General features: G+C 38.0%; 1 protein-coding gene across 1 annotated transcript; it reads left to right on the top strand.

The window, feature by feature from the left end:
- The first annotated feature begins 3,685 nt into the window (after positions 1–3,685).
- rxfp3.2a (relaxin family peptide receptor 3.2a) lies at positions 3,686–6,802 on the top strand. Its single transcript, XM_026925764.3, has one exon. It carries the CDS (start codon positions 4,062–4,064, stop codon positions 5,271–5,273), a length of 1,212 nt encoding a protein of 403 aa, XP_026781565.1. The 5' UTR covers positions 3,686–4,061; the 3' UTR covers positions 5,274–6,802.
- Positions 6,803–16,317: the final 9,515 nt, after the last annotated feature.

Genomic DNA, 16,317 nt, shown 5'->3' with positions numbered 1-16,317 from the left:
CATTTTTTGTCTAAACCACAAGGTTTTTGTTTTTGTTTTTAGGAATTACTGTAGATATGTGTATGGGATTATTTCTTTTAATCCCATTCATACAGTTATTTTTTTGAACGTACCCATGATACTTTCTAATAAATGTAATTGATTCTATTTTTAAAAATACAAATAAACTAGTAGTCTAATTTAAACCACCATGTCCCTGACCATGCAGTTAGTAAAAGTAAAAGCAGGAATGCTGAAAATGCATTGCAATAAATGTATCACTGTAAATGCATCTTTCACTTTCATGGTAATGGGTTTCCTCCAGGTTCTTTGGTTGGTAATAAAGAGGTTACTGAATATAAATTAATATTTTAGCATTATATATTCTTTTCTCAATACAGGAATTGAAATGCTTGTAGATGGAGATGGATGGAGATTAACTTGGGAAAATATTCATTTTAATGCTGAGCATTGTTATTTGCTGTTGTGCTAACTGGTTTGGTAACTTGATTTAGACCTCAGACATACTTCCATTCAGTAGGCTTGTGGTAATCTCCCTATCTTGGGGAAAAGTGGAGAAGATGATGGACATGGCTAATACACAACATCATCTCTCAATGCTCTGCATTGCAATTCCCACCATCCTTCCCCAACTCCAGATGGACTACATGGCTTCTTTGCACGCAAACCGATATTTTCATTTCTTTTTAATTAGATCCACTGAGTGTTGGCTATGTAAACAATTTGAAGAATAAAAAATTTCACAGCTGAGGAAAACCCTCATTGAATGTCCCCACTTGCTCTGACACAAGAGTGTGGAAAGTAAGAGCCTAGAGAAATTAAATGAATTAAAGCTGTTTGCTCTTAGTCTACTTTTTTATGTTATCATGGAAAAATCTCAGACATGGCAACTTCTCCTGCTTTTTCCACCAGCCTTTTTTAATTCCAGGTTAACCGTAGTGACAGGAAGGGAAAAGAAGAGCAAGTTTTTCATTAAGCTTGGCTCAAGAAGGACATCTTATTCTTTTCCTTTTCTTTCCATTTTGTGAAGGGCATCGCTGAAGCATTTCATCAGCTGCCTATAGCCCAATGGTCTTGTTTTCACTTGAACCTTTTTTATGTACCTGACAATGGGCAGGACACAAACACTCTAAAGATGTGGTGAATACTGAAATATTGCTTTAAACTAAGAACATAATGAACCCAGAGGATAATTATTTAGCTTATTTAGTCTTTTGTAACAATTTAGCAGTTTAACTATATGTGGATTTTAAATTGATACGTAATGAAGGTAACATTGCCTGAGGACATAGACTAGAGAGATTTAAGGACAGAGATACCACATATGAAGGCAGGGAGGAAAAAAACAACATTCCAATCAATAATAAGAAAAGTCAACTCCATTCCAGTCATTACTTTCTCTTTCACCTTTACAATTTTCCTTTACGTGAGAAGATTTTAAACCCACTTTCCCCCCTTTTCTATATAGAGAGTATAGTGAGTTTCAGAAACTACCCATGTGCTGTTTTTGTTAGGGGACCATTAACTGAGGTTAATCAATAATCTATTAAATTTGCATTTAATGCTGTTAAATAATCCTATGCCTACACATAACCCTAACCCTTACCTTAACCTCAGTAACCAAAAGGAAATCTTTTGGCTCTTTTAGCACCCACAAAAGTGACTGTGCCATTTTCCTTCAGCTGGAGCCCTATTTCTATTTCCTCAGTGCTTGGACATCTTACATTCTTACTGAAGACTGAGTTAGCCTCAGGGTTAAAGCCTTGAACCGCCCATGCACACATAGCTATATTTTACATCAGCATTGCGCATTCAATGTAGGGACCTAATGTACTCGTACTTAAGTTACCAGTGAAATATCTTATCTTATGAGTTGTAGCATCACCGTGCGCTTGCCTACAGTCTACCTCACTCATCAGAAAGCTCTTTAGATTGTCATCAAAAGCTTATAAGTATCTGAGTTTACTGTGACCTAGAGATGCATTATAGGAAAAACAGATTACATTACATTACAACAAGAAACAGAAGTATTTGGGCTGAAGATGAGGACATGCAACACAAACTGGAGAACAGGCGGCTTGTCTTGTGGGCAAAGTCTGAAAGAGTATGAGGAATGCTAACGACGTACCTTCTCTCATCTCTCTCTCTCTCTTTCCCTCTGCGATGTTTGCATACCGATAAACCCTGCAGTGAGATATAATATGTGACAATATTGACAAGTGATAAAATGCAAAGAGGACAAATCTGGTTATCAAAATTCTCAAACTTACAATTCTCGTTCTCATTTTAAAGATGTGCTAGTGCGTGAAGCATTCACACATATGCACCCATGCATTTGAAGAAGAAACAGAGTCTAGTGTACACATCTACAAAACCCATGTTGAATTAAATCTTCAACAGTTATTTACAACTGTTATTTTTATAACAATTATTAAAAGGAAAATTCATCTAGACTTCCAGAAACATAAGTTGATTCATAAGTGATAAGTTCATTTTAGTATATAAGCTCGTAAGAGACAATTCTTATAAAAATTTGTAATTAGGGGTCATTGCTTTTCTTATTTAGCTACTATCATCATCACTCTTCTACATATTTCTACAAATTCTTTTTTCCCCTGAAAACCTCAATGACAATTTGAAATGTACACTTTCAGAAAATCAATTAAATCCGCATATGAAGTTCTGTGACTTTTCTATAAGGGTCATTAGGGGATAAATGTGAATTTACACCGCGAAGGAGCTTGACTTCTTTCCTGGATGCCAGCACCATTCAACTTAATGTCTCATTATAAGGAATTCTCAACACTGATAACATGGAAATGTAATTAAAACATCTCCTTCTGTCCTCAGGGCTTAATTTAGCCTATGCTGTCAGAAACGAAGGTACCAAACAGTACTTTTCCTTGTTTCTGAGGTGGTACCCTCAAGGCAATATGTTTTGTACCTCTGTATCTTTTACCTAGGAAAATATATATGTGGTAGATTTAAGCAGCAGATTTAGTGATGCTTAAGGTCAATTTAATTATTTTTTAAATATTTACTGGTAAAATATACATATATACATATATATAACAACACTAACAGAGCATAACTAACTAACTTTAAATGTCAAATCTATAATACTGAATTATCTATTTTTTTTTAAAAAAAAGGAAGCTGTTGCTGCCATAAGAAACACAATTAGCTAAAGAAGCTAAGCGTCCACAAGTGTAAGAATTTTGTTTTTGCTCGTATAAATGAATAAATGAATAAATAACAAAGAATACAAGAACAAAAGAATAAAAGAATACAAGCTGAACAAGAATAAAAGCTGCAAGCAGCAGATGCAGTGTTTTAAGTGTTGTCACGAATAAGAATTGTTATTCCAAACTGAATATGACTCACAGTTTTTGAGAAAAAGCAATTTCCGCGCCATCTTTTACCTTATATGGTAAAATAACTGGAAGACTGTAAGAGTGTTTTTTTTTATTATTATTTTTTTACACAAAACAACTGTTTGTTCTAACCCTTTACGAAACTGGGTCCCAATTCTCTCTCTCTCTCTCTCTCTCTCTCTCTCTCTCACATAAAGTGCAGCGCGAGCGCGGCGCGAGATCAGTGAGCTCGCTCTCTCTCGTATAAAACTGCAGCGCGAGCGCGGCGCGAGATCAGTGAGCTCTCTCTCTCGTATAAAACTGCAGCGCGAGCGCGGCGCGAGATCAGTGAGCTCTCTCTCTCGTATAAAACTGCAGCGCGAGCGCGGCGCGAGATCAGTGAGCTGCGAGTGAGGAACAGACAGCTCGACAGGTTTTCTTTTACTCCTCTCTGTTTACCTTACCTAGTAAAATGGACCGTGAAATAGTACATTTTTAGGTCGTTCAACAGCAACAACAACAACAACAACAAGCAGACTCGGGTCAGAACTAAGGAAACAGATTTCAGAAGCCAGTATGGACGAAATGGAAACTTCTGTGTTGTTTATTATCTCGTACAACTAATCATTATCCATTATCAAGATTTCTAAAACAACTTGCTTGTCTCTGTGATTATCACTAGAAGTTTGTAACTTTGTGAAGACAGACATGCAGCACAACAGCAGCAGTACTTCTTCACTGCCTGGTTTGGGACTGTGTGGTCTCGGAGTAGACGAAGGTGAAGACCTGTGGAACCGGAGCACAGGGACCCAACGCAACCTCTCTCTCCGCTGCTGGCTCCAGCTGTTGTCCAAAGAAGCCATGCCAGAGCTGTACGGTGACACATCGAGTATGGCCCTGCGCGTAGTCATTGCTCTCGTCTACCTGGTGGTGTGTGCTCTCGGGCTGGTGGGTAACCTGCTGGCGCTGTACCTGCTCAAATCTCGGCACCGGCTCAAGCAATCATCCATAAACTGTTTTGTCATGAGTTTGGCTATAACAGACCTTCAGTTTGTACTGACACTTCCCTTCTGGGCTGTGGACACAGCATTGGACTTTCGCTGGCCATTTGGCAAGGTCATGTGCAAGATCATCAGCTCAGTCACCACCATGAATATGTATGCCAGCGTCTTCTTCCTGACAGCCATGAGTGTGGCGCGTTACTGTTCTCTGGCCACGTCCTTACGCATGCACAGCCCTAAGATGGCATCGGCTGAGGTGAAATGGGCAAGTGTGGCCATCTGGCTCGTGTCTCTGTTGGCAACGCTGCCTCATGCTGTCTACTCAACCACGGCGCAAGTGTCAGATGATGAACTTTGCCTTGTACGCTTCTCAGACCTGGGAAACTGGGATCCACAGCTTTTGCTGGGTCTCTATCAGACACAAAAAGTGCTCCTGGGTTTTGTCATTCCACTGATTATTATCTGTGTTTGCTACCTGCTTCTGCTGCGCTTTGTGTTGCAAAGACGAGTCAGTGGGATCCCCGGGTCGGACAGTGAACGGGGGAGGCACAAGCGCCGTTCCAAAGTCACCAGATCTGTCACCATTGTGGTCCTGTCATTCTTCCTGTGCTGGCTGCCCAACCAGGCACTGACACTTTGGGGTGTCCTAATCAAGTTTGACTTGGTGCCATTTAGCAAGGCCTTCTATAATGCCCAGGCCTACGCTTTCCCCATTACTGTGTGCCTCGCACACACCAATAGCTGTCTCAATCCAGTACTTTACTGCCTCATCCGTCAGGAGTATCGCGCCAGTCTCAAGAAGCTGCTTCTGAGAGCCACACCATCCTTACGCAACCTGACCAATATGGTGCGCAGGAATAAGAAGGTCGCCGATGCTCCACCTGGCTTGGCTGTCGTACAGATGGATGCTGGGCTGTGAAGTAGTGCATGGAGCCATATGCATGGGACATGTGGTCATCCCAGATCATCAAACCAGTTTTGTACTGGCACCCAGCAAGTTATGATTAGACTAATACTGGTGAGCTCTCTGGGGCACATGAAACTAGACTCCAAACTGACCAGCAGGACTTTCATCAGAATAGTAGACTCCTGGGTGGTTAAACAGGTGGTCTGGCTTTTGTTTCAGGAACTCTGTCTGTTTGGTGTCTACTGTTTGTTTTCTGTATGTCTTGCATACTTCTGTATGTCTTGTTTGTTTTCGTGTATGTTCATGTTTATCTTTGCTATAGTAGCTCTGGAAATACACAGATGTCTGTTGTCCTTTTTAGTTAAGAATCACAGGAGAACCTCATCAAAACTCAAGCCCGAAGGAAACAGATAAAAGCACGCTAACTTAAACAGTAACATAAGACTCAATAGCTTACCTGCAATAACAATTGCTTTCTCCAGCCTTTTTTACTGTACAAAGCCCAGTGTGATACCTCAGGCTTGTATAATTATATTATAATTTTTATGCAGGATGGAGTCATATAAATATGACACAAATGACCATATGTACCCATCTGCACGTGATAAAATATAAATGACTATTATGAAAACGCACTGTGCACAGCTATGATATGAATTATATACATAATATAATGTGTATTGTGAAAAAAAAATTAGCAGGTAATTCTGAATCTGAAACTGTCTTAAAAACATTTTGATTGACAGGCATGTGGCAGGTGTTTGCAACAGCTTAATCAGCTTTACACATCTAAAATAGATATAGTGTGGCTGTAAGTATGGAATTATATTCAGTGCGGTTTTCTCATGAAGGAAATAAACTTTCATCCAAACGGTCCTTGAGCACATGAACCTGAGTAGTGAATATCTATGGTGGGTTAATTTTTCAATCTGTGTGACTGCATGTGTAAATCTTGCAGGGGAAATAGTGTCATGTCCATTCACTGTGAATGTCATGATCCACTCTGGTCCTTCTTACTGTTGTATTGGTGAGGATGTTCAGTAAGGCTTTAAGGTTCATTAAGGTTCCCTTAACTGACATTATTTAACGCATTATTTTACATGAGCAAACCAATAACACTTATTATTGGTTATTTTTAATAATAATAATAACATTAATAATAATAACTTAATGAACATGTCTGCCAATGTTCACTGGCAAAATTCAGAACTGAAAAACAAGTTCCAATATTTATACCCAATATTTATACTAAACCAGCGTTCAGTAAGTTATTAATATTTACTAACATAAATTTTTCTGACTTATTTTAAACATCAATACATACACATAATACATGATTTAATTTATTTTGTTACTTTGTTAATATTACTAATGCTTTATTAATGCCAAATTTAACATTTGTTAATGCTTATTAATGCAGTAAATGATGTTAGTTTAGTGAACCTTAATGCTAAGTGTTATCAATATTTATGCTTTTGCAGTAAATTATTAATGTATACTGGATTGTAGTAATGTAAATAACTAACAAATAAAATGATATTTTGAAGCATGTGCACACTGATTATCTTATTTTTTGTCTCACATTCATATAGTGTGAGTGCTCGAGTCAGTTTGAATGAAAGCACTGAAATGAAAGAGCATCACTAATGCAAGAGCAGAATGACAAATGCTGTGAAGATGTGTGTCTTTTATCACATTATTAACATGCACCACCATGAACAGGCACTGCCCCCACATACATCTGTACATTCAGCATGTCTAAGACAAAAAATATTGATAGAATGATAGAATAATAGAATGGATTATTCTACGCCTTAGTGTACAACTTGATGCTACTTACTACTTACTTTTGCAAATTCAGTTCAGTTATATTGTATTTATATAGAACTTTAACAAGAGACATTGTCAAAAAGCAGGTTTACAGAAATCTGGATGTATCCAGCCATTCTTTTCTGGGTGTCACAGGATAGTGGGATTATAAATCCTTGTATCCAGGTATAAATCTGCAGTATATCCACTGAAAGTGAGCCTTGTGCACAAACCTTTTTAGGGTATGTATTTGGAACTAGGAAGTGAGCCACATGTGCAGAAAGCTCCAGATAAAAAAACAGGAGGAACAGAGTAGGAGTAGAGCATCAGGATGTATCCTGCAAGTCCACAGGCAGGAAACACAGCAGTAGAAGAAGAAGTGAAGCAGAATCTGGCACTGGGATAACATCACACAGCAGGGGTGCCCATACAGCTTGACAGCAAGTAATCTACACTCTTAGAAAAAAATGTTTCATCTAGCACCATAAAGGGAACATGAGACTTTCTGTGTAGAATTCTATAACTTAGGGTTTCCCTTTTAGAAAATGCTTCAAAGAGAACCCATTTAGAGATTTGGATTAATTTGATGAACACCATGGTTTTAAACATTGTGGTCCTTCCAGTGAAGATTTTGCAACATATTTAAGTACATTTCTGGTGATTAAAAAACATATTTCGGTAGACGTTACTTGTCTTGTCAAAGCTGTACACGCAGTGACCATTGCGAAACCATGCATTGCTTGCTAACTGAGATTAATAACAAGCTGCAAACTGAGATTAATTACTCTGCCAAGAACACTGTCACTATGTGGCTCTGGTAATTGTGTATACTATAAAACCATTAATGGCTTCTAGATTACTTCAACATGCTCCTCTTAAATGCAGGCTTTGTCTTTAGAAGGTAAGGATCTTTCTATTATTATTTCCTTTCAAAAGGTATGGGACATATAGGCATATTAGAAATGCCATTGGGTCACTCTGTGCCCTTTTATAATGTGCGCTACCTACACTCACTGCATGAAAATGTTCCATTTCTGGCATTTCACCAGTCGTGAATTGATATGTTCTAAAAGACAGTGGCTATTTTTATCTGTTTTTAGAAGTCGAAGGGGATGACTGGTGTATCACGCTAACCTCAGGAGCAGTTCTTGGTTTAAGTCTATGCTCAAAGGCAAACATGTTGCAGAAAATTACATCCAAGTTCGAAGGTACCAGAGGTACAGCACTAAATCTGTCATGCTCTGTCAGATTCTTGTTCCCAAAAACTTCAGAGTAGAAGTTTGGTCTGGTATGGTTCAAAAGGAATCAAGTTAATTAGAAACTAGTTGCTCTACCTCATTTTGGTATATTTTGCTGCATTGCAGCTCCAGGGTGCTCTGTTTGGCATTTCAACATGTTCTCCCCATGTCCATGTGGGTTTCCTCTGGGTTTTCGCCAACCTACCAAAACATGCTGGTAGATGGATTGGCTAGTCTAAATTGCCCCTAGGTGTGAACGACTTTGTGAATGTGTGTACGCATGGTGCCCTATAATGGAATGTCATCCCATCCCAAGTGTATTCTCGCTTAAGGCCCTGTGTTCCCAGGATAGGCTCCAGATCTACTCGACCCTGACCAGGATAAAATGGTTATTGAAGATGAATGAATGAATGAAAAATAATGGAGCGATGTAAGGAGGCATTTGGAATCATTTGTGTCTTTTAGAGTGGAGATAAACCCTCAAAGGTCATCCTAAAATATTTTCATGGATCAAGAATTGGTCGGTCGACCCATTACCTCAGTATGGTGCTCCTCATCTCATCACCACCAGCGTGTGTGCTAACCTGCTGGGCTACTCTTCTTGAAGGGCATATTTTGATTGGAGTGATGAAAGTGCATTAAGCACTTGAGGCTTTAATGAAAAAAAAAAGTTCATGATGAGTCTTAATTATATAGTCACTTTTGGTCTGTGCATCTGGAATGTTTACACCATTAGTTCAACCTATGTACGTAATTCTTTGCTTTTTTCCTCTCTCTTTTTGACAGTGATAAAAAAAATTCACAGCAACATTGTTAATATACAGTATAATCAGTGTTCCTGGCTCTCAGAGCTGGTGTCACAGTACATGGATTTGAATGCAAATACATGTCAGATTTTGCTGATGTAACCATGGCAGACAAACCAACATGGCTGAGCAGTAATCAGAAATAAATAAACAGGCAGGGAAACATGGTGGCACAACAGGTGTCTTCACTGCCGCACAGCTCTGGGGTCCCTGCTTTAAGCGTCAGGCTTCTGTCTGTGTGGAGTTTCGAATGTTCTCCCCATGCCCATGTGGTTTTTCTTTGGTTTCCTCCCACCATCTTAAAACATGCATGAATGTGTGTGTATGGTGCTCTACACTTAAGTGGCATTACATCCAGAGTGTATACCCGTCTGCTGCCCAGGGTTCCTGTACATTACACGAAGAAGCACAAAACAGGGGTTACTCCAGGACCAAGGTTGGGAACCTGTGTTATTGTCTATAGATATATAATATAAAGATATATATTACATAAAGACTATTAGCAGAGATTGTTGGTGGGGGTAGGAGTTTTTTTATTTTTTGCTAAGAATTTCCATAACTTTGGAAATGACACTGTGTTTTTCTCACGCTTCACAACGTGTGTGTTTACTTCAAATGCCCCTACTGTTGTGACTCTCAGAGCATAAAGATAAATGAGCATTTTCAAAAGACTATAATTACCTAGTGCACCTTATCAGACATGTCAGGCTTTGACCTTTCAAAATGGCCTGGCCACAGATAATAATTCTGATTGAGACTAGGAAGCCTTCACCACGCTCAAATATCAGTGTGATGGTGGGGCAGCAGCTTTATCACCGTGGTATTGTGGAACTCCTGTCATTCCTCTGATACTGTCACTCTGACAAGCCTGTAGCATATTAGGACATGCTTTAGAGGACCAAGACACTGGATTTTCACATGCTCACGTCAAAAAGGGCAAATCAGACACTGACAATTTTGGTGGTTGTGTTGTTTTTATACACAGACAACTTTAGTCTGGAAGACAATTTACTCAACTCATTTAAAGGAAAATGGTAAAATATATAGCTCTCCATAAATACTTATATATCTCTATATATCTATTCTTTTTGTAGCTTCATGGGCATTTAAAATTATTGCGTATTGGAAAGAGAACATTTCTCTCATATAAACCTGTGACTTGCCTACTGTCAGAGCTGCTGTTAGAGAAATTTAATCAAATCCTACTGACCAGTGTGAATCATCTCTCAACAACACTATAGGATTTTTTTTTTTTTTGCTTTCTATGTTATTATAGATGATTGGTAATTTTGTTGTCTTGGTCTATACCCTACAGCAGATCACTGTTGTACTGTATCTTAATTTAAAAGTAGTTATTTCTTATGAAAACACTGTGATATTTTAATACAACATGAAACATGCAGAAAATAATTTTGATTAAGAAGACATTTTTGTAGTAAATTCCTTAACAGAAGTTTTTAAATGGTAATAAAAAAGCATGTCAACCAGTTTTGTGCAGTAACTGATAATTCTGGCCACATTTCAACAACTCAGACATAAATGAGCTGAAAACATAATTGGCCTGTGAGTCCAGTAGCTCCTTGGCAGCTTCTCAGAGGAAGTGAACCCCTACTTTCCAATTCTGGAAAGATAATTTAGTCAAATTTGGCCAAATACAAGCTCCCTGAGGAAAGATATTATTATTATTATTATTATTATTATTATTATTATTATTATTGGAAACCATTTTTGTTTTCATTATGTGATTTCTGTTTAATTAAGCACTTCAGTACTGTACATCAACTGTAAATGGTGTATTGTTTAAACACATAAAGTTTCAGCATACTTAATGCAGAGATGATATCTACAAGGGTCGTGTGACAATGAAACCACCTTTGCAAGCTTTCAAGCATACATACTCTTTGTGGTTTTATACTGGCTGTTATGTATGAGTGTTCCACTATAGTGTTGCACTATTAAGATTTTACAATAATTGTCACATCTACAGGAAGAACATTACTGCTACCTGAAAGTCATCCAACTTGGAATGAATCAGCTTGGGCATGACCCCTTTGGAATGAACAATCACAGGCTAGGTCGAGTAGGACATTCATCCAACTGCCATATGTACGACATGGCGAGCAAAGCATCTAATTGCTACGTCTAAACACAACGTCTAATTGCTCCTCAATTACGTCATATTTTTCTTTGAAGTCAGCTGAACATCATCTCTGAAAGAACTATGCTGAGGCCTTTACTTTCTTAGGTACTTTCTGTTGTATTATTGTGAGTTCACTACTTTGCAGTCAACTGTGAATAAACTTGGGTTACATGTCCATTTGGATTATTGAAAAGATCTATATAAACAACAACAACAAAAACAACAACAGAGAAACAGTGGTACAGCAGGAAGTGTATCACAGCTCATGGGGTCTGGGTTCTTTACAGAGTTCTGGTTACTCTTTGTGCTGAGTTTCACATATTCTCCACATGTCCACATTGATTTCTGTCAGATTCCCTCACACTTCCCAAGTAATAGAAAAGTGTCTTGGTTATTACAAAATGCCCTGTAGGTACTGCATAACCCTACGTTCACACTAGCAAGTGACAAAGCAATAAGCAACCATTCATTTTCTATGGAAGTGCACGACACAGAGTAGCAATTTCAGAGACAGCGGCAAAGTCACAGCATGACAGGTGACATTTGAATTGAGATTTTCTCAATTCTATGCAACATAGATTTGACTCCATAAAGCGCAAATCCAAACAATAGATTTGAATGATTCCTTGGACCAATCCAATGGCACGTGTGGTCCGATGTTTCTTCAGTTCCCCACCAGTAACCATTTTTTTTTTTAATCTGTAACTGTGGTAACATCTTATCCTGTCATCTTATCCAACCTCTCATTAAACATGTATAAAGATAAATTAAGGTTGGGAGAAGTTAGCAGAGATCACTGGTAACTGTACGTGGCTAGTACAGTTAGTTAGCTTTGCTACTCTGCCAACGAAGCTAGTACAAAGCCTAGCACATAACATGTAAATGAAACTTAAATACATTTTAAAGAAGGGATGTGTATAAATCATATAATAGGGTGTAGGCTATACATTTTGGCTACTGCTGGATGGTGCAACACACTATACACTATGCAGTCACTACACACTAGCAACTAGCAACACCAGTAGCAGTCACTACACACTCACAAAAGACACACAACAGCAAGTGACATGAGCAACTTGTCGCTTGCTTGTGTGAACGTGTGTGTATGTGTGTGTGTGTGTGTGTGTTGGATCCACACAGCCTTGACTAAGATAAAACAATTAATGAAGCTGAATGAATAATAATAATAATAATAATAATACACTCCCCCCTCTCTCACACTCAAACCACTTTTACGATTCAAGAAAGTGTAGCTAAAAGGTGAACATACGGAGAGAAACTACCTTGACAGAGGACAGAATCAGAGACAGCAATAAGATGTATAATTACTATTATGATGTGCACATTACGTTTGCATCACTCCCTTGGAAAGTGTGATACTGCCTGATTTGATAAATAAACTAAACCCATCACTGCTGTCTGTCTACTTTGCTCTGAAAGTCATTTCATTGAGTAAAAGGTGGGTATAGAGCAGAGAATATGGGCCATTGCCATGGCTACACAGCGCAGGGTTAATGGATCAATGCAGCTTCTGTGCTCATGGTTAGACATACAAACACTCTGCTAGAGGCAATAAACAGAAGAAACTGCCATACCTCCCACATAGCTTATAAAACAGCTCATATAACTTATCAACAGCTCATAACGTTCATCATAATTGCAAGATTGAGGGAGAACGTCAACTCTCAGTCTATGTCTGTACCACTAAACTAAGAGCCTGTGGGCTGCAGTATTTGTATGGTTCAGGACACAGTAAAAGAGAATTAACTACAGATGATCTGTTTTGTTTAGAAAGAAAAAAAAATCAATAACCTATCTTGCAAGTCAGTATGCACACAGCAAGCACTGGATTTAACATGAGTTGAGAGAATGTTACTAAATTACTCATATCCATAGTACAACAGCTTCATTTCATGCTTGAGTGTGTGTGATGAGACAGACAGAGTGCAAGAAAACTGAAAACTGACTACTGACAAGTTTAGCGAAGTGGAATTTGAAAAGAATTTGTGAAGGATTTCGGTGGCACAGCAGGCAGTGTTAACGCCTCACAGCTCCAGGGTTCAATCTTCAGCTTCGTTTACTGCCAGTCCTCACCGTGTCCCATCCAAGGTGTAGTTCTGCCTTGAACCCAGTGTTCAAGGGATAGGCTCCGGCTCCAACAACTTCAACAGTGACTCAGATTATGCGGCTATTGAAGATGAAGGAATGAATAAACAATTGATGTGTGTGAATAGTTTAAGGTGCAAATGTCTGCACCATTATAAATGTAAAATTATTGTTGGAAGATAGTTGGCTAACAGAGCTATGCCTTAAGAAAGACACGGCTATTGGCAATAATAAAACAAAAATCACCATCCTAGTATATGATTTTGTACATGATATCATATTGGTTGAAGTGGTTTGTTGAATCTTTCCTTTCAACATCCTTGATTTCCTCAGGATTTCCAAGTGATGACAGAAAATCTTCCCTATTGAGTACAAAAGAAAGTTGTATGTAGTCTGAATCCCCCTGTCCTGCATCTTTTGGGTTTTAGCCAGTTCTAACATGGAAAGCTAATGAAGTTTAATGTGGATCAGAAAATGGAGAGCAGTCCCCTATAGAATTATTGGCAAAAATTAATAACTTCCAACAAGTGATATTTTAAGGTCAAACATTGAGGAACATTGTGTAGTTTTGCACTACTTTTTCCAAACTCAATTTTTAAATATTGCAGTTTTTTCCTACAAAACACTAGATTGAAAATTATTGGCAGCCTTACAATTAATATTTTGTGATGCCTCTTTCTATAATGCCTAAAACGTTTGGAAACACTTGTAGGGGGATGTTAGTCCACTAATCCATGCAAAACATTTTAAGCTCCTTTATATTCTTAGGTTTGTGCATGTGGATTTCTCTTTTTAATTCATAGCACATGTGTTCTGTAGAGATCAAATCCACTGAATAAAGTGGTCACTGCAAAATGCTGAGTGTTTCTTGAACCATTTCCATGTTGATTTGAAAAATGTTTGGATGATTATCTTGTTGAAAGGTCTACGTATGGCCAAATCTAAACCTTCTGGCAGAGGCAACCAAGTTTTAGGCTGAAATATCCAGGTACATGACACCATCAAGCATCACTAGTAACCCTGAACCACCAGCCACAAAACAGCACCAGGTTGATCCACCTCCATAAATTACAGTGGGGTATCAGGTGCTTTTCCCTGTATGCAGTCCCTTTTTGTCTCCAAAATAATGCTGATGGTGGGTATGACCAAAACACACAATGCCAAATATGGTTCTAGGGATGCTTGGAGAAGTTCAGGTGCTGCATTTTGTTTCAAATAAACTGTTCTGTTCTAAAGCTGTCACCTTAGGGCTCATGTGTGCTCATGGGTCCAGTTCCTAGGAAATTTTCAAACTTTTTCAGACATATCAAACTTGATATTATGGTCCTAATTGTGCTAAATGGCAGTTTTAACTGAATATGTACTTTTATTTCCATTACCTTATTTGTGTAGGTCAACAACCATTTGTCTCTGAAATTTCTTTGGGTTTTTTTTTCTCCATGGTAATTGATGACAAAGTGATTTTACATGTGTGCAACCTCATATTTATACTACAAGGAAACAGGACATAGTTTCATGTAAACTAATCATTTACATGATTTCATATTTTACAAAAAATAATGTATTTTTTCAAGAATGACAATTTGCACTTATATAAAATATTCATTAGGGGTGTCACGATAACATGCTGTTCATGAAGGCATGGTGCAATCGCGTGAACTCGACGTAGTATTTAATTAAGGACAGTCCAATAATCATCGTCAAAAGTCCAGGCTGACAACATTAAATGAGGGTAATGCATGAACATAAGTCAAAACATAAGCATGAGCAAAAAAAGGGAACAAACAAGAAAATAAGGCTCAGACTTCAGTTACAAAAATGCATGATAAGACTTCACAATGAAACTACAGGGTATATAAAGACAAACTAATCGAGGGCTTAAAACAGAACACTTGGACACAATCAGGAAACACACCAATGACAGGACAGAGGTGGAGACAGGAACAGAACAGAAACAAAAGTAGATGATCACGTAAACAAAAGTAAAACAAAATATTAGTTTTGGTTTGAAATTTGATTACTTGTTAGGACAAAGACATTCCTACAAAGACATTCCTTCTTTTTCTATTATTGTGCAGGCAGAAAATTGTTAATTATTGTTTGTAAATGTTTATTTTATACAATCATTTTATCTTAGTTTTATAAAGTGTACCAATAATTCTGGAGGGCACTCTATATGTAGAGGCAGACAAAACTAAGCCAACACTTAAAATTAAAATGGTTTGATAGCTGTTTTTTTTTTTTTTTTTGAGACTATTTTAATGTCAGGGTGGAAGAACATGCATATAATTATACAGCTGTTTATAATTATGACCTGTGAGGTGCTGGTTTAGAAGATCAGAGAACCAAATGCCATTAGGTGGTCTCAGAGGGAGGCACAACAGGCATGACATTTTAAAGAGCATTCCTTTCCTTTCCAGAAATTAATTACTCAATAGACATTGATAATATGGACTTGGAACAGAATAAAAATAGCTCAAATGAAGCCCACATACGCTCTTAACTGTGCTGTACAACCCTGAAAAACCTGAAGATACTTTGGATATTACTTCAGATAACGCTTTCCACCTTGCAGAGCTTATGGATGGACATCCAGCCACAAAAGAGATTTCAAGTCTTCCTAGAAATCATAGCAGATAAGCAAGGCAGCTCCTTCATTATTATGATAACTACACAATACAACTCAAAGTCCATTTGGTGACCAACTGTTTGCCATATAAAAGTCCCTTTGCCATTTAAAAGTGTCTTAATGTGCAATGGCTTTATGTATTCATTGGGATTTACAGCTTCACAGGGGCTTTCACAGGAGCTTTTCTCCATTTTCTCCTTTGCTTTATTCTTAATTAAACTGACTGACTGCTGCTTGCTGCTACAGAGTGTGATAGATGTCTATTTTACCTAAGTCACAGGTGTTTCACTTTCCTCTTGGGGGGCAGATGGACACAAATATGGAGTTA

Source organism: Pangasianodon hypophthalmus, chromosome 21 (genome assembly GCF_027358585.1).
Source record: "Pangasianodon hypophthalmus isolate fPanHyp1 chromosome 21, fPanHyp1.pri, whole genome shotgun sequence".
NCBI lineage: Eukaryota > Metazoa > Chordata > Actinopteri > Siluriformes > Pangasiidae > Pangasianodon > Pangasianodon hypophthalmus.
Note: the sequence above shows the minus strand (reverse complement) of the source record. Positions and strands in the feature narration are given on the sequence as shown.

Bases quoted from the DNA above. Each gene is read 5' to 3' on its own strand.
- rxfp3.2a (XM_026925764.3), top strand. From the start codon at position 4,062: ATGCAGCACAACAGCAGCAGTACTTCTTCACTGCCTGGTTTGGGACTG.